Source organism: Diadema antillarum, unplaced genomic scaffold (assembly GCF_040938485.1).
Source record: "Diadema antillarum isolate AM-2024a unplaced genomic scaffold, OU_Dant_1.0 seq00000660_RagTag, whole genome shotgun sequence".
Taxonomy (NCBI): Eukaryota; Metazoa; Echinodermata; class Echinoidea; order Diadematoida; family Diadematidae; genus Diadema; species Diadema antillarum.
In genome coordinates, this window is record NW_027271572.1 from 531,712 (window position 1) to 550,684 (window position 18,973).

Genomic DNA, 18,973 nt, shown 5'->3' on the forward strand with positions numbered 1-18,973 from the left:
TGAATCCATTGTGATAGCCCAAGATTCACAACTTTAGCTGTTTTGACCAGTCATTTTGAAACCTACTGCATAGCTCTATGCCTGTTTTTGTTTTGTTTTTGTTTTTGTTTTTGTCATAGCAAGCATATACTTTTTATCCTTTGAATATGATCAAAGGTGGATAAATCCTTTATAATATTAAGGTCCTTGCTGTATAAGCAGTGACCAAGGTGCCACAAAGAGCCTCAGTATTGTAAGATTGGTAATTGCTGAAACTTTATGGCTCTTCACATACAATGTAGTCTTACACACATACAATAGACATCATTCTTGGTTGGAGTTATTGGAGAATACTGTTTTTCTGCTATCTATACTCGCAGGGTCCTTCAGAGTGGGACTTGAAGATCTCAGTTCCGTGGTTTCTTACTGAGTGGGACTTGGAAGCTCTCAGTTTCACACTTTCTTACTGAGTGCATTTTTATCACCTATACTAATTGAAACAACAGATGAAACTAAACTTTCATTTTCAAAAACAAAAATGTGTACGGCTCTCGAATGAAATCAAAGGACAAAAGGGGAATCAGTGAAATTTGACACGTACTGTAAAAGAGGATATTTTCGCGTTACTAATTTTCGCGCTCGGCAGGGTAAGAAGAGTTTCGCATGTTTTTAATTCCGCGGAATCAAGTTATCAACTGCTGGAACCTATGGCAAACAAAAATATTCGCGTGCTTTTATTTTCGCGCTAGTTTTGGTTTGCGCGAAATGCGCGAAAATTTCAACACCGCGAAAATTTCCACTTTTACAGTATTTTTGCGATACTGGAATATCTTGAGATTGATAAGACATACAGGAGGAATATCAGAAACATTTGCATTTATAGTCATTGCACCGTCTTCAAGTTAAGGCTAGCTCTTGTTTAGCTGCATTGCAGTGGCGAGTGGTGGGAGTGATGGTGAGTTTAGTTCAAGCAGCACTCGCAATGACTTGTGTACAACTTTTCATGGTAACCAGGACAACTTGCCACTGCTTGGCATGATGCGATGTATACATAGTTTTTCTGCGCTAGTATTCCAGGGTGTAGTGGTCCCCAAATTTTTGAATGTGTTCAAAAAAATCTTGCCAATTCTCTGCATCCTTGTACTATGCGACTCATCGCAACTTTTAGTAAGCTCGTACAATTTGAGTTAACGTTGTGAAGTACCAATACGTTTTTTTTTTCTAAAAAACTTGCCCATATCTTACATCTCTTGAATTAGCTTGAGTACTGTGTGAATGTCATAGACTTGAGTGCCAGCATTGCTAGGGCAAGGCGAGTCACCCAGAGTTTTCTATGAGGTTTGTGTGAGCTTACAATTACATGTAGGTTTAGTATGACAAGTCAAAGAGAGTTTCACATTAGCCTTTCCCCAAGAAAAAAAAGAAGCATGGGACAAGATTTCTGCAGATTGTTCGGGGAGTGTAATCTTTAACTGGAGATCCAGTAGTTTCATTGTGTTTGTGTTTTTGTTTTGTTTTTGTTTTTGTTTTTGTTTTTGTTTTTGTTTTTGTTTTTTTTTACAGGGAATATTCACAGCTGATTGAAATCATGCTCGTTTATACAACAGCTACTTATAAGTGGACATAAAACAATTCAACTACTAGTATTGCATATTCGGCCCCAAAACAAGAATCAAGGGTGCTGGCATAAAAAAAAAAAAGGGGGGGGGGGAGAGGAGAATGTTCTGGAGAAAATCAGTGAAAATAACTAAAGAAGAAGCAAATTCTGAATTCTGACACAGAAGATCAGAAACAGATCATGAACCAGGATAGACAGACATGGGTATTAAACATGATGGAAAAGAAGAACGGTGACGTGCTGATTGTAGTGACAAATGGAATAGGAGGTCCCTGTGGAAAACGTGGCACCCACCCCAACTTCCAACTTCATGATCAAGGGCAAAACGTGGCCAAGATCCTTCTTGATGGAAGGAGAAACGTGTCAGCTTCATTCGTTTGCAACATCACATGAGAAATGATAATGATTGTATGGAACTTGAACAAAACTTGAACCAAGCTCTAAATATTGGCAGTATTAAGATCATGACAACTTTAATAGAAAGGTCTGCTGCGTTGTGTGTAAGTTACTCTCGATCTAACCCTCATCAAACTTGTTGTACTGTAATAGACTACAACTGAGCTATTAAAGTAAGAACTAAGTTGTTGTTTTTTTAACATCTTAGATAGGAATGTTCAACATATAATTTTCAAATTCATTAGGTGAGTTAAAATAAGAAATGCATGGCTATACTTCAGAAAGATATCAATTTGACTATTGTTTCATCAAAACTGATGTTCCCTCCAGGAATCATTGATTTCAGCTATTTATAGGTCCAGTTTACCTTTGGGAGCAGTGATTAAAATTTTTTTCAAGATGTCACATTTGATGCATATGTGTAGGTCTGTTATATCACAAAACATCCTACCATATAAAATGTTTGCAATAAAGCCCCAAATATAAGGAGATATTTAATGTTTTTCTTAATAAACCATAACTGAAGACGGTTTAGTTTGGAATCATTTTTTTTTCAACTATTCACATTTTGTGTATTTAACAATACTTAACATGGATAATATGGATTCAAATTTTTACAGTGGTTGTTCCTATCCCTAACTCACATTTTAGAACTATTTTGAAGCACTAATGCTGGGGTTTTGATTCATCTGCAAATGGTAAATTATGCCTTTAAAGCATGTAGGCCTAGTATGCTATTGTGTAATAGATTGGGCAAATACAAATATTTGACTTCTTTCATTTGTGTTAGCATCAAACTGTAATGTAAACGTGTGCCCCTTTGTGAGGAGGTACCTGATATGCCAAGATTCCGCACTAGTGCATGTTTGCCATATTAGTCCCACATACAGTCATTCATATATTGGTTTTCTGACACTGTCATCATTTGTCATAATTGGACTTCATGCGGAAGAAGCAATTTCCAATTAATTTGTCATGGCTGATTTGCAATAATATCAGCCTACTGTACACATCAAACTGTAAATCCATTTATCAATGTAAAGGCCACCCTTTGTTTTTTTGACAGCCTTCATTATTTAAAAGCATAAAGACGACTGTCAAATTTATCATATAATTAGGGCCTACTGCTGAGTGTTTGTCATTCAATGAATTATTAGTTTGTTGAGTGACTTGGGGGGGGGGGGGGTTGATAGAGTGTTTCACAGAGATGCAAAAGCCTACTATGGTACAGTATAACTGCAAATTTTTAGACCTGGCAAACAGGAGCTTTGATCTTTGTTCTCATGCCTGCATTGCTGCATTTATTAAATATTCTCCACATCATTGTATGTGAATGGACTGTGTCAACATCTAGCATATATTGGTTGTTTTCAGAGAGAACTCTATTAACACAAACACATCCATGTAATACTGTGGTTTTATTTGTTTGTGTGCTCTTGTTTGAAAGTTTACATGTCGATGTAAATGAGGAAGATGGGTTTGCGGTATTTTAATGGTACAGCTCTACAATGTTTGATTCTAGACCCATCAGTTTGAAAGTGGAGCGTCAGTGTACATCTGTACTTACGCCGTAACAGTCATTTGAACTTTCTTCTTCATTCCAAAATCTATCTTTACAAGTATCATTCTGCCAATTTCTCGACTTTGTTCTGCCTAATTTGTTGTTAAAGAATAACTCGTTCACTATATAGATTGTAATTTTCTCCGCGTCAGGTCAGAGGCCAGGGCCCCATTTCATAAAGAGTTGATTTGATGACAACCCTTTGCTGGAATGACAATTGTCATGGTAACGACAAGAATCCAGCTTCCTGATTGGCTGTTTGCTGTGGGAAGTTGTCATTCCAGCAAGAGTTGTCATCCTAACATCTTTTATGAAATGGAGCCCAGAACTGTAGCATGAGGTTTTGAGCATGATTCACCGGGGTTTTGTTATTCATGTATTCCATTGCCAGAGAAAAGCCGGGCAGAAACGATGAAGCCATACGGGAATAGAGTACAGTTGAACCTCTCTTATCCGGCCTCCCTTTATCCGGATCTCTCTTTTATACAGACGCAATCTCGCCGTGATTTTCTTTCTTTTTTTTAATAATTACGGGAGGAAAGGGGGATTCCCAACTCCTTGAGAACTCCTACACAAACACACATGAATTACATATTACTTCCAACATGATTAACATATACATTACATCAAGTTTCCTTCCAAATTGCTTACCTTCAGACATTTTAACATCCCCAAACATCCCCAAATCATCGCATTTTGAAGCGTAGTTTCGTCGACTCGTACTGTTTATTTTCAAGACTACTTGATACATTTCTTAATACATTGTAATTATTGAGGTAAATCATCCCAAGAATTTATAAAAGAAATTGATTTCATTCTTGCAAACACGAACCTCTATTTTGGGGTCTGTTACTGAGTGTAACAATGAAAAGGTTGCAGTATACACATTACTACATGTGGTGCTACAATGGGCTACATCAGTGTACATGTGTATGTATATATGTACATGTATAAAGCATTGAGTCTCCCGTATCCGGCCAAATCCCTTATCCGGATGATCCCCGGTCCCGACTTGTCCGGATAAGAGAGGTTCAACTGTATTTGTATCATGAATGGAGCTAACCCGTCAAAGGGAGATGTGGGGATGAGTGGGTGTATGACATGACCTTATATTAGTTGTTAATGAGGTTGATGAATAACTATGCGCTCGCATCTCACTCATCCTTGTGCACAGTGTGACAAGATTTGTGTGCAAGTGTGCGCCGTGCTGCTGTTTCCAAAGCACATAGTTATGATGTGCAACTGTCAGACCCGCATGTCAGCGATGTGGCGCATGTTTGTATATTTCATAATGTTTACTGCTGAACAGCTGCTAATGGTAATTAGGACACCTGATGCAAAAAAGTTTGATTTAGTGAATTTTTACCATACAATGTGGTCTTTTTTTCATAGATTAAAACCCATTAGTCACTCAAACGCCCAGCACTGCCTTGTTACTCCCTAAAATGACTGAAGCTGCCTTTTCATGTTTTTTTATGGTTTCATTTTTACCATTTTTTGTTTTTTTTTAATATAGAGTACTTATGTAATAAGAAAGAGGTCAAAAGGCAACAAAATTACCAGGTACAGTTGTATGTCAGAATTGCTTCTGTTGCACACCATTCTCTTTGCAGAGTCTCAATATGCTTTCAAATAATCATACTATAACTTGTAATCGACAAAAATAAACATGCAATGAGCTGTTTTCCATCATTTAGCAAGTTGTCGAAATGAGAGCAATGTTACTGTACCTTCCAGGGATTCATAGGCCATTTTATGTACAGAATCCTCAGGTGCTAAAGGGTTAATTCCAGCAACTGGACAGTTTGATAGCCTTCATGTTTGTTTGCATTTTAGATTTTTATAGAAAATATTGCTTTTATCCACTACTGCACAAAATAATTACCCTACGATCCAAGGCAACTTAAGGTATTATCTCCGGACCTTTAACTCAGTAGATATGTATTTTATATGAAATGACTTCGGAAAAATGAAGTGCATTCTCGTTTATTGCATAAAAGTAAAAATGAAAACAGTAATATTTGTACAGGTGGTGTTTACATGGAAATTGTCCAGCAATCAGAACTCTGTACAAGTCAATCATGGGTATAATATTGCTCACAACTCACTCACACACACACACACACACACACACACACACACACACACACACACACACACACACACACACACACACACACACACACACACACACACACACACACACACACACTCAATGCTCCCAGCATTGCTCAAAGTCCACTGTTACGTCAATGTAGAGCTTGGTATTTAGAGTGAGGTCCATATGTCATTAAAACCTATGCTATCTTCTCTGTTTGCTTTTACTCTTACATGTATGTATTCAATAAATCAACTTGAAGTGGAAGTGGCATTGTATGATCTTCATCTACTGCTAGTAGCAATTTATGCCAGTTTGTGTTACCTGTGTGGGGAATAAAAGGGAACTCACTCAACATGCCCCTGGAGGACAATTTTTAATCTTTTTTCCCATCAATTTTGATGCATTGATGCAAGCATTTCTGGTTGATCGAGGCATGCTACGTAGTTACATGTAGCAGTGTTGATTTCTTCCTGGTCATTGATTTGAGAAACTTGCTGTTTATTTTGAAACTACAGAAAACTGTATTTATTTTGTCTGTAGGGTATGGCAAGATGAAAATAAAAGGCCATCCTTGAAACTGCAAGTGTGCTAATAATAAAAGATGCACAGGAGTACTGTATGCAGGCAGAGTTAGTTTCAGAGTTTGAGCAGAAAGTGGTAGAATAAGAAGACCAGGAAAGTATATAAAATGTGTTTTGGCAGTGGGAATGATTCTGACCAATGCAAGCCCTTGAACATAAAGCCTCTGCTCTGATATTTCAACATTAGATATTGTTATGAATATAGTTCAAGAAAGATGGTGTCAAGGGGAGCTATGCCTAGTAAGGGAGGGTGTCAGTGCTTTCATATCTGTGCCTTCTCTGTCTTTACTGTTTGTATATATATATATATATATATATATATATATATGAAATATATATATAATATAAATATGTGTATATATATATGAAGTACATATATGTATCGCTGTGGTTGGTGACTGTGATTCGAAACTCAACAAGTGCATATCTTCAGCTGAGAACCAGAAGGGCGCTATTGCAATTCTAAGATTTAAGCATAAATCAAAAGGACACACTGAATTTTCATGAAATTAAAAGTGTATTCATTCGAAAGTGTGGGTACGGTAGATTAATGAGCATTTTTCCAAATATGGGGTAAAATGGTGCCCTTGTGGTTTTAATTTTCAAGATTTTACTGAAAAAGATAATAATTCAAAATTGACACCATAATGTAGAGGATATTGAGCTCTGTGACATGATGCCAATAACTCAGTAACCCCCAAAGTTGCAACAAAGCCTTTCTGGTTCTCAGGGGAGGATATTTTACAAAATGTCAGATTTACATCAAACGCAGCACAAGGACTAGAGTGGGATGTTGCAATGTAGATTTTGTGCATTTATGAGCGAACAAATGTTGGAAATGAGAGGTGAAATTCAGAATTTTACTATTACGTGTACTGACATCAATGGACATTTGATATTCATGAAAATTGAATACTGATGGTCATTTGATATTGCAACATTTCCAATATTGGATGTCTACTTGTCAATATGATTTCGTGGTACAATGCAGGGAGGATGCTGGTAATCTAAAAAATGCCTCCCTCTTGATATATCCAGACGAGTTCAGTATTAATATTACAAAGAAATTAAGGAGTCTAATGAGGTGGTGTATGCAACCCATTGTTTGTGCAGCTTCTTGCGTTGTTATTTTGAAGATTGAAGTACAATCATGAAGTCAGGTTAAGTACTATACTGGGAGTTGTGCTGTTGTTGTCACAAGACGTCATTACTTGAGTGCCCAGGTACATCATGCAATCCAGTTTACAAGATGTTTACTTTCCTGATACCGAGTTCATTTTGAATGGAAAGATTAAGCGTCAAATTTGTCTTATCACTAGCATCATGATTCTTCTTGTTTGTTCATGGCATAATCATTTGATATTTTCGTACTTGGATGAGCTTTGGACGTAGATGCCTGCTTTTCTGCTATTTAACCCTCACTCACCCCTGCATTTTCTTTGTTTTGTGTATAAATATGTTGTTGTTGTTGTTTTTTTTTTGGGGGGGGATAATCTATGGCTGAAATATATTTGGTTTATTTGTTTTTTTATATAAACTGACATTCTGTTGTTTACACCCTTTCTTTATATGAATAAATTGTAACTATAAAGTATTATTTCTTCCCCCTTGGGTTGGAGGGGCGGCATGTGTGTTCCCTACTGTATGTCTCCAGTGAAGGTGTACTTTTCTATCGATGAAATCCAGCCTGAGAATTGTTGAAAAGAGGGGGTGTATTTGACTTTTGACCCAGAGATTTCTTTGAAAAGGGGGATGTTTTGAGCTCACCTTTAGAAGCCAAAGGTTCAAGAGAGCTTTTGCGATCATTCATCGTCTAGGATCCATAGTGCGTCACCCATAAACTTTTTACATATTTTCATCTTCTTGAAAACATTGTGATGGATTTTCACCAGACTTTGAAGGTACATGTAGCATGTCTAGGGAGATAGGGCCTCAATTTGTTCAAATGGGCACCACGCAACCCCCCCCCCCCCCCCCCCCCCCCCCCCCCCCCCCCGGCCCCCACTGATGCCCCCACTGATGCCCAAACTCCCCAAATTAAGGAATTTATTAAAAAAAAAAAAAAAAAAAAAAAAAAAAAAACCTTCTCTAGAATCAGAAGTGATTTAGCTAAATTAGTGCCATGAGTAAGTAGCCAGGGGTACATTGCTAAGGGGTCTTTACGTACATTAAAATACAAATCTTCTTCTCTAGAACCAGAAGTGATAAGTTTTTCAAAGTGTGACTAACTTTTAAACTGGTTTGTGCCCATACGACCTTTACAGTTGCTGCCATTTGCCACAGCAGTTGCATGATCTATTCTTGCGCAGTATTTAAGTTCTGTGCACACATATTCCAATTTTGATATTTAGTAACAAATGTGTCTAATTTCATTCATGTACAATGGCAACATGCCAAACAAGTGACAAGATTACACACTGCGCATGCCACTATGTAATAAATTGAGACATTGTGTGTCATACACCGTGTCTCTGCAGGACTACATTTTCCCTCCAGTTTCTGATGTGACATGTGTCTACTGTTAGATTTTAAGCAGATATTCCATACAATACAGAGGATTTCATATAACCTTATGAACAAAAGTCTGCATCTATAAACCAAATGGGTTTAGATGAATGATGTTCACAGGCATAGAAGCATTTCAGTCATCAAGTGGGGTGGAAAAATTACCTAACAGCAGGTGCTTTGGACTCTAGCTGTAATAGACACTTTACAAGATGCATGGCATTGTCCATGATGTGTCTATTAGTCGATCCTGTGATGTCAGTGGCTTTTTTTTTGGGGGGGGGGGAGAAATTTGTAATGCTAAAGCTATAAAGAATTAACATATTTGATTTGTGAATCAATGTGGTTCCCTTTGCAGTGTGGTTACTCCAAATTTGTAGCTTGTGTTAGACTACAATGTATGCCACAATTTTCAGTACAGGGGTACTGTATGTCACATCTGATACGACATTTCTCATTCTGAAGCACCACCAAACAATCTTGCTTTCAGAAGGAAATGGTATTCAGTTGCAACATCGATTACGCCAAATTGGGCCATGTGCTGGTATCCATTGCACATGAAAGTGAATTGCATGCAGCTCATTCTGCATGCAACTCAATGCTTCTGCTTTGACACCATTGTAGCATTCTACACACCCACTACTGAACGGGGAAGGCACTTCCGGAATGAATGTCGGTATACCGACTTTCATTATTTCACATATTTGAACTCAAGATACTACAACGACAAAAAAATGTTTCATCATTATTATCTCGGCACATTGCATCAGCCAGACAAGTTTCTTGGTAGAGCTTTCCAAGCAAATTTGAAATGGTGAAAGATGAATTTTGAGCCCTTACGAGTGCTATGTTTTTAGCTTTAGCCTCTTGTTTAATTGTTTTTCATCATTTCTTTACATTAATTTATTGTCTTTCTTTCATTTATTGATGCCTAGTATTCATGGTACTGCCAATGATTTTTGTTTTCTCCCACTGAGATATTTATTGTTCTACTCTATGTCACATACATAAGTCATCAAAACAATATCAAAATATTTCTTTTTGAACAAGAAAAAAAGAGGCATTTTATATTATACAATGAACTCTTGTGTCACAGTTCAATTTTTGCTAAGGAAATGATTCTAATATGCAGCCGTATTCTATATTTTCATTATTTTAATTTCCTTGCATTCCAATCAATCATCATTCGTTCTTTCATTCATTCATTCTTCATTCATTCATTCATTCTTCATTCATTCTTCATTCTTCATCCATTCTTCATTCATTCATTCATTCATTCTTCATTCATTCTTCATTCATTCTTCATTCATTCTTCATTCTTCATCCATTCTTCATTCATTCTTCATTCATTCTTCATTCATTCTTCATTCATTCTTCATCCATTCTTCATTCATTCATTCATTCATTCTTCATTCATTCTTCATTCATTCATTCTTCATTCATTCTTCATTCATTCATTCTTCATTCATTCTTCATTCATTCTTCATTCATTCTTCATTCATTCATTCATTCATTCTTCATCCATTCTTCATTCATTCATTCATTCTTCATTCATTCTTCATTCATTCATTCTTCATTCATTCTTCATTCATTCTTCATTCATTCTTCATTCATTCATTCATTCATCCATCCATCCATCCATCCATCCATCCATCCATCCATCCATCCATCTGGAGATGAGGTCTCATATCAATTCATTTCTGGTTGTCTTTTTCACAAACGATGATCCTCCCCACTAGAATACCGGCTCTGGTCTACCACAAAGATACATTCTTAGCCTTCTGCGAGGCACGCAAAGACACACACCACGACATCGGCAATATCCACATCGTGCTCAGGAGAGGCAAACGGACGGACTGGAACGTGGAATGGGGTGACCTGCAAATTGTTGCATCCAAAACAGGATTTAGGTAGGTCAAGCTTAGGTTTTCAAGGCTTTTGTTTTTATTTCATGTTTTGTTTTGTTTCTTTGTTTTGTTTGTTTGTTTGTTTGTTTGTTTGTTTGTTTCTACTACATCAGTAGCCAGCCAGGTGCTTGTCAGGTTGTCCATGTGGCTATCTATTTATATTCATTTTGACATCCAATCATGCTCTAGATCTCCTCCATACTTATTTCTTTAAGTCCCCCCCCCCCCCCCCTCCCCCTCTTTTTTGCCTCTGAATTTCCACCATAACTGCTTTGGGCATACTGTAGTATGAAAGGATTACTCGTATGATATTTGCCTCTTTATAAAAGTTTCAACTAACAATTCAATAATGCCTTTTCAGAAACTACTTTAAATTGGCTTGCATTTGGAATTAAATCTATTCCAGTTGATTATAAAAGAATGTGTCAAATTTTTCATAGCTCATACTGCTTTTGCAAAATGCCTTGGAAACTGTAAATGCTATTTGTTGTACGGGCAGACACACAATTTTTAGAATATAGGACTAGCAATTTTCTTGTGTGTGTGTGTGTGTGTGTGTGTGTGTGTGTGTGTGTGTGTGTGTGTGTGTGCCTGGCAAAACAGCTTTTTCTGATTCAGTTTTTGAAGGTGAGCTGGCTACAGATGAATTATGTTTGTTAACATGATAAAGTTTTAATAAATGCAAACAAAGGGAAACTGATTTACATAATTTTTTGTGTGAATTTTATCTCATCAAATCGTGATATAGGACAAGTTCTTTTTAGAATGATGGAGAGATAACAAAACTTTGGCAGCACTTTTTATCCAACTCGGGGACGATAAATAAATGAAATGAAGTGAAATGAAATAAAATTAATATTTTACTTCTTTTTTCTTTTTTTTTTGGTCCCCTTGTCTGTCATGCGGTGTGGTCTTCTTTCAATGCATTCCATCAGGGCAATGAATCCAGTCCCTATAGTGGACAAGACGCTGGACGCCATCATACTGGTCTTTACACTCATTCCGGCCTGGGTCGGCCAGTGGAAGCTGGTACGGGAAGGCGTCTACAATCAGCAGCTCATGGTGACCAGAGTAAGTAGACTGATTGACTCGACTGTGTACTATAAACGTGACTTTGTGTGTCTAAAGTGGGTATCTCATTGTCAGGTGGCGACCTGCTGGCGACTGGAGTTTCTCTGGTCGTAGAGTTGTCATGGAGACATCTCTATGATGTCTCCGTGATGTCTTCTGGAGACTAGCCTGGTCTCCGAACAGTGGCAAGAGAAAAACGAAATCTTCAATATTTTGGGGGACTTTTTCCGGTCTGTAGCTGGTCTCAGAGACGTCTCCACTACGTCTTTGTGATGTCTTTTGGAGACTAGTCTGGTCTCCGAACAGTGGCAAGAGAAAACAAAATCTTCAATATTTGGGGGGACTTTTTCCGGTCTGTAGCTGGTCTCAGAGATGTCTCAACTATGTCTTTGTGACTTTTGGAGACTAGCCTGGTCTCCAGAGAGTCGTGAGAGAATCAAACATGTTTGCTATTTTCTGAGAATTTTTCCAGTCGCCAGCTGGTCTCAGAGACATCTCCAAAAGTTGTGGTGACTGATTTTGTCTTACTTCTGTGGAATTTTGGGATAGAAAACAGCATGGGTACATCTCTTTCGTAGCAAGAGAGCCATATTACAAAGGTTAGAAATTGAGAATGAAAACAACAAAATGTTGGATTTTCACAGACTTAATGAAGAGGGTGAACAGAAATTTCTAGAACAGATCTTATTCTTTTGTTTTTTTTTTACCTCATTTCTTTATTTATCACATGTTTGGCTGGTATGCTCATAACAAGTACAGGTATATTATGAAATTGTCATTGCCTTGATTCATAGCCTTATTAAAGATCATCCCTCTTGTTATTTTATTACATACAAGATGTACATGTATCCTACAGCATGTATTGTATGTGATCTCACAAGTCTTGCCATGCCAGTGACATGGTTTGATTTTAAACTTTTTTTCCCCTTTGCTCTCTATTTCCGTACTTGTTGTATCATCTAGAGTTTTGATTGCGGGGAGACATGGACAATACCCACAGACATTACCAGCTCAACCCTCGGCCAGATGAGACCATCCCCAGCACTCTATGCCCCAGGTATTAAAGGGACTGCTTTGTTTTTGTATTCTTTTTTAACCCGTTGAGGATGAGTCCTGAGTATACTCGGGCAGGTGTCTAAATGGGAAATGCATGTTGTAGCAAAATTAGCCCCTCCTTAACAGGTTAATAAGTGTTGTATATTATAGTAAAAGGGAGAGAGATTTGCATTGATACATGTATATATTTTAGTGAATGAACAATATCTGTAGTTAATGTGATAGACACTACTGTGTTTGTGATATAGTCATATCATCAGCTTATAGAACCAGAAGGGTGCTATAATTGCCTTCTAAGATTTGGGCATATATACAAATGAAGCAATTAATTTTTATTATCAAATAAAAAGTTTACTTAATCAAAAGCTGGTAGATTTGTATGAAGCATTGTTCAAAATATCAGGTAAAATAGTTCCCTTGTGGTTTGATTTTTGATATTTCACTGAAAACGAAAACAAATAAAAATTGACACCGTAATGTAGAGGAGATCAAGTTCTACAACATGATACCAATAATTCACTACCCCCCCCCCCCCCCCCAAAAAAAAAAAAAAAAATGATAGCGCCCTTCTGGTTCTCAGCTGACTATATATACGTAATATTGTATATGTATACCTCCGCCAAGGGAGGAGGTTATGTTTTCGTTACCGTTCGTTTGTTTGTTGGTTAGTTAGTTCGTTCGTTTGTCCGTGTGCAAAATAACTAAAAAATTAGTTAACGGATTGTGATGAAACTTGCAGGAAAGGTTGAGAATGACACAAGTAACAAACGATTAACTTGTGGTAGTGATCCGAAAATTTTGGGGGAATTTATGAAGGATTTTTGATATTTTGGCAGGTAGGGTCAATGAACTTGGGAGTTCAGGCTGCGCATATTTGAAGTTTGCATGCGCGCACTAAAGTGCGTGCTCTAGTTTCTGGTAAGGCGAGGCGCACCATGCAGCTGAGGGTTTATGACGTAACAATGGCTTCCATATGGGAAATCGGGCGACTTTCAGCACACAATGCTATATACAATGTGTACGTACGTATGGGTGGAAATCACTGATATCTCTATAGAAGAACAAGATCAGTGGTGGAAATGAGCTGCATGCTTGGCGGAGGTCTGCGCTCTCAGAGTGCTTTTCTAGTTTTAGTATTTTTTGATGTTGAAAGGTTCAAATAAATGTTCACTGTTTCACATAAGTCAGTGCTACAATGAGAAAGAATTAGTAATATTTCCATTTATGCATACAATACTAATGCAATATTTGAGGAGGATGTTATTTTCTCTGTCTACTCTCCCTCCCTACCATGAATGTCTCTAAGAGCAGTGGAAATTTGCCTACGTTTGTTTCCATCAAAATCAGATACGCTCAGTGGTTTAGGAGTGCTAGGGTCGTACAATATCAGAATGGCTTCACTGTTCACGTCATATTCTTGATTGTTTATAATGCAGCATAAGATAGCCAAGTGTTGTATATTAGTGCTCTTCAACATAATTTCCTTGTTTTTTTTTCCCCTTCTTCTTCTTTGTCTTTTGATTTGATTTCAACCAGGTCCTGGCCATGGTATTCAGATGGCATCAGGGAGATTAATTGTTCCTGGAAACTACTTTGTTAAGGATGAAATAGGTCCTTTATTACGTGAGTGCACAGTATAGAGGGTTTTACTTTTCTGGTGGTACATACAGTAAGACAGTGCTGTGAGTGAGATTATTGTCAGAGAATAATATACACACTGAATAATGATGATTGCATGGTTTTTGTCCAGGAAAAGTTTTGTATTGGATTTTGGTGTTTAATCAGCTTATATTATACATCAGCAGTGTGCAGTGGTAACAGAGATAAACCTCCAGTATTTCCGAGGCAATTTTTTTTTTTCAGAATTATTTCAATCTAATTCAAATAATCACACTTTATTTCCATCCACCAAAACATAATACATAACACAAGGTATACATAATGCAAAGCATACAACTAGATCCGGCTCTCCCTACAATTACTTCATCAAATATCAATAAGATATCCAATAAGCACCTCAGCTGAGGTGGTCAGAGAGCTATTGGGATGTTACATAAAAAACATAATATGCAAGATATACCAGCATTTTTGCAATTTGTGTAATTGCTGCCATCCCCTCTATGCATCAAACAGCTATGAGTAATGGATATCATGCTATATGAATACCATATATGAATACATCAATCTCTGTCTAGCTCTCCCTATTTCTCCCCCCCCCCCCACCTCTCTCTGTTACACAACAGGAGAATGACAATAGCTCTCAATGCATAAAATGGTGTTACTTGAAAATATTTGTATGGGCGTGTATATTTGAAATCATCAGTCATAGTACGTCAGCGACTGCATTGCAGCTGGCTTTCATTGCAAGTAGAGCTGATGTCCAAATCGTCCGGTGAGAATGATGAGGCCGTTAAGTTGGCACAAAAGCCTTAGTGTTTGAGGCAACCTTAATAGCTCAGTTATCATTCTCACCTGACGAAATGCACTAACAAATACACATGTCCACTAATTCCCATTTGATATTTTTGTACCATTCAAACGTGTCATCCACCCAATGTTATCAAAAAGATATATGCAATCAGAACAGTCAATAATATTGATGCATTACTTAAAAGTGGCAAGAATTGAGTCATTTCATTTTCAATAATTCTTTTTCATTTTACCAACTGTACGTACGTATACATGCCACATTGTAGCTCCATGCTTTTATGCACTACTCCCATATGTTATTGATGTAAAGACACCTTGTGGTTGGATGCACGTAAAGCTATATGATAATGTATATATATATTTTTTTGTTTTTGCGGACATATTTTATGGCTTCCCTTTTCAGATTATTTGGATAACTTCCACAACACGACAAATTATGCCAATGTGATCTTCAGCGATGATAACGGGGACACCTGGTTCCCCGGTGGACGCATCCCGTTCGGAATGGACCCCTTTTGGCGGCCAATCCACGGAAATGAGGCGATGGTAGGTCCCCTCTTCTTTTTTCTCTTTTCTTCTTTTTTTTTAAGCAGCAAAAACTTGGTGTGAATGACCTGGCTTTACCCATAATGACAGTACAACTTTGCAATAAATGCTCCCATTAATATGTGTCATTAGAGAAATGGGCTGATCGAGGACTGATGATTAACTACCCCATTAACCCTATTCCCATTGGGTGTGTGTTTTTTTTTTCTATATTAGGGCTTTGGGAAAAACAAAAAGAGGTTTGATGAGTGGGGCAGTTGATGAGAGGCCTTTTCACATCTCATATGTTCAGAGGCCCGATTACTGGTAGCATAAAATCCTTGTATGGACATTGTAACATACATTTATGTAGGCAGTGTCTTATCGTAATTTCTCTACTGTCCAGAAGGCCTGCTTTTACAATGTAGATGTTATTACATTGTAATTAAAAAGAAAAAACCTTTCACAATGATGTGAAAAATCCTGCACTGCAATTTCTTATAGAATACCATTTGTTAGTTTTTATTTAATCTTTCTATTTATGCCTAGATCATGTGCATATTCTGTGAATGCATTCACATATCCTACACACATGTTTTTGGCTAGTATATTCATTGTAGAAAAAAAGGTTTGAAGAAGCTTACGAGAAGCTGTGTATTGACAAAAGTTATACAAGAATGCATCATATGTGGTTGATGCAAGAAGCAGGTTTTATGCTTTTGTCTCCTTTTTTGTGGGGGGGGGGGGGGGGAGGAGTGAGATTTGGCTTGAGTTAACCCACTCCCCTAAATCTAGCTATTCAAAAAAAAAGGGGATTTAGGCTTCTGTTTCTTTTGATCCCCAGATGAGAGGTTCTTGCCATTGTCAGATACATTTTCAGTAGAGACTTTAAAGGTTCAAGATGACTGCATGCACACAAATATGCCTGATTAACTTAAGACCAGATAGGGACTTTGGCCATTTAATCTGTTGAGGATTGGCTGATTCAATCCCCAATAACTCTAGGCCCATTGGCATGGCCGCCAATAGTTGTGATTTTTTGGGTCATGATTTGAACTGTGACTCATAAACCATTTTTTTTTTTAATGTGTGTGGACAAAATAATCGTGACTATTAGTGAGATACTAATTGTGTTCGGCCCACCACGAACAGTGCAATGTTTCTTTATAAAAATCACACTTTTTCTGAATACAAAATTATAGTTGGTGTGAAAATTGTATGAATGCTGTGTGAAATTTTACCAGTTATTTATATCCCATAATGCAAGCTGTGCTGGACAGTCTGGTCAAGTCAGGTCATCAAGTCTTAGACTCATTAACGCGCAGGTTGGCAACACTCGAACTGGTGCGACTTAAGTCGTGATTTTCTTTGTGAACCAGTGAAATTTAGATCATATTTTTAAAAATCTTGCCTGTGTATGTGTGAACCAGAGCGCAAAGAAGGCGTGATTTGAATCGCAGTTTGACTTGCACTCTTCTAAATCTAACATGTGTGACTAAGCCTACTGGTGATCTTTTGACAGGCGGTGGAGGTGGACGGCGGGGAGCTGTGTCTCAACAGTCGAACGCTCCACGCCGACCTGACGCGGGTGATCTCCTTCAGCAAGAATGGCGGGGAGACCTTCGGGGTGGGGCGCCTGGCCCAGGAGCTGGTGGAACCCGGCTACAAGATCAACCACGAAAACTTTGTGGTGCCATCCAAGGCGGCAGGATGCCAGGTACTGTCACATACTGTATGTGCCATATAATAGCGAGTCTAAATTTTTGCGAATTAGAACTTCCTAACGATTTGGCGAGTGGTCATATAAATTCAAGATTGTGGAGTACTGCACTGAATGGAGAAATGTAGGCCTATACATGCATGTCATATTCATATTGTGATCAGAGTTGACATTTCACATGTCTTTTAATTTGCGGATAGCGCCTGACTTGCAAAATTCCCGAAAATAAAAACCTCGCGAAATATTTGCCATATACAGTACTCTGTGTGGATTTGTCCCCTGCATGCTCTTCTCTTCTCTTCTCTTTTTTGCTCATTTTTGTTTTTTGGACAATCCTCAAGATATCCCCTCAAAACTAAATTTCTCATTCACAGCAAAGGTGGAATAAGAAATAGCTTTTATAATATATACCATTTGTCTCAGCCCCATCAATAGTTAGTACAGTAGTTAGGTATTTTGACAACAGAAGTAGCTGATGTTCACAGAAGATCTCCATCGTCTCATGCCTCTGAAAAGAGAAGGGGTAAACTCTGACTGTTGCTTTCATTATCTTGCTCTCCTAGTGTATAGTCTGTATTAAATGAAATGTTATATTTTGTTAGTCTCATGCCCCTTCAACTACATACATGTATCTCTCTTTTTCCATGCTAGATCCATAGTTGTGAGCATGTGTGAATTTCATTTTCTGTCAGTGGTACTTGCAGAGCATTGTGTTATTGGTTCTTTTTTGTCATTTAATGCCCACCACACCTCACAGGGGAGTATGATCGGATTTCCCGCTCCCCGCCAGCACATATCCAGCGCCTCGACGTGGGTGCTCTTCTCCAACCCCGCCTCGCCGAAATTCCGGGAGCACCTGTCCGTGAGGCTCAGCAAGGACGGCTGCCGGTCGTGGAGCGCCCCCTGGCAGGTATTCTCCAATTTCTCCGGCTACTCGGACCTCACCTACTTTGAGGTCAGGAACCCCGTCACGGGACTGAAGTCTCAGAACTTTGCAGTGCTATTCGAGGCTGGGAACCGATCTTCGCACGACACACTAGTATTTAAAATGTTCAACTTGGAAGCGTTACTCGAAGGACTAGACAAAGAACATTTACATTTCCCCCCTGCCTAGTGGAGTTAAGTGATTTCATTCAGGTTCTGTCGTCGGCTAAATCAGAATTCATAGCAATTGTAATAATAAGCTGCTGTGGAATTTGGTCACAGTTTTTCTCGGTATAACTTTAATACATTGATAGTGAATTGCACCAGTCCTTGCATGTCGTCAACTGTAATACTGCTGTGTATTCCCATTCTGATCGACTGGAGAACCAGTCGAGACTTTGCGCTTGGAATTGGTGTTGAGGTGACGACGAAAATCATGATGGACTCTGGGATCGACTGGAACGATTTTCATGTCATCTCTGCCTGGGCTTGTTGCATTGCCAACTGTGTGATGTGTGCCACTTTTATTTGGGACCGCCAAGCTTTGATATCTTGGAAAGTTTTGGGTTCAGACCCAATACCAACCAGCTAGTAAAGGT

General features: G+C 38.2%; 1 protein-coding gene across 3 annotated transcripts in view; it reads left to right on the plus strand.

Moving 5' to 3' along the window:
* Positions 1-18,658, plus strand: part of LOC139736663 (sialidase-2-like) — a 31,551-nt gene extending 12,893 nt beyond the window's left edge. For all 3 annotated transcript variants that reach the window (XM_071647412.1, XM_071647413.1, XM_071647414.1), the window contains exons 4-10: positions 10,481-10,651; positions 11,584-11,719; positions 12,683-12,776; positions 14,312-14,398; positions 15,609-15,751; positions 17,253-17,447; positions 18,208-18,658. In XM_071647412.1, coding sequence (XP_071503513.1) covers positions 10,481-10,651; positions 11,584-11,719; positions 12,683-12,776; positions 14,312-14,398; positions 15,609-15,751; positions 17,253-17,447; positions 18,208-18,564 — 1,183 coding nt within the window. In that variant the 3' untranslated portion in view covers positions 18,565-18,658. The remainder of the gene's footprint in view (positions 1-10,480; positions 10,652-11,583; positions 11,720-12,682; positions 12,777-14,311; positions 14,399-15,608; positions 15,752-17,252; positions 17,448-18,207) is intronic.
* Positions 18,659-18,973: the final 315 nt, after the last annotated feature.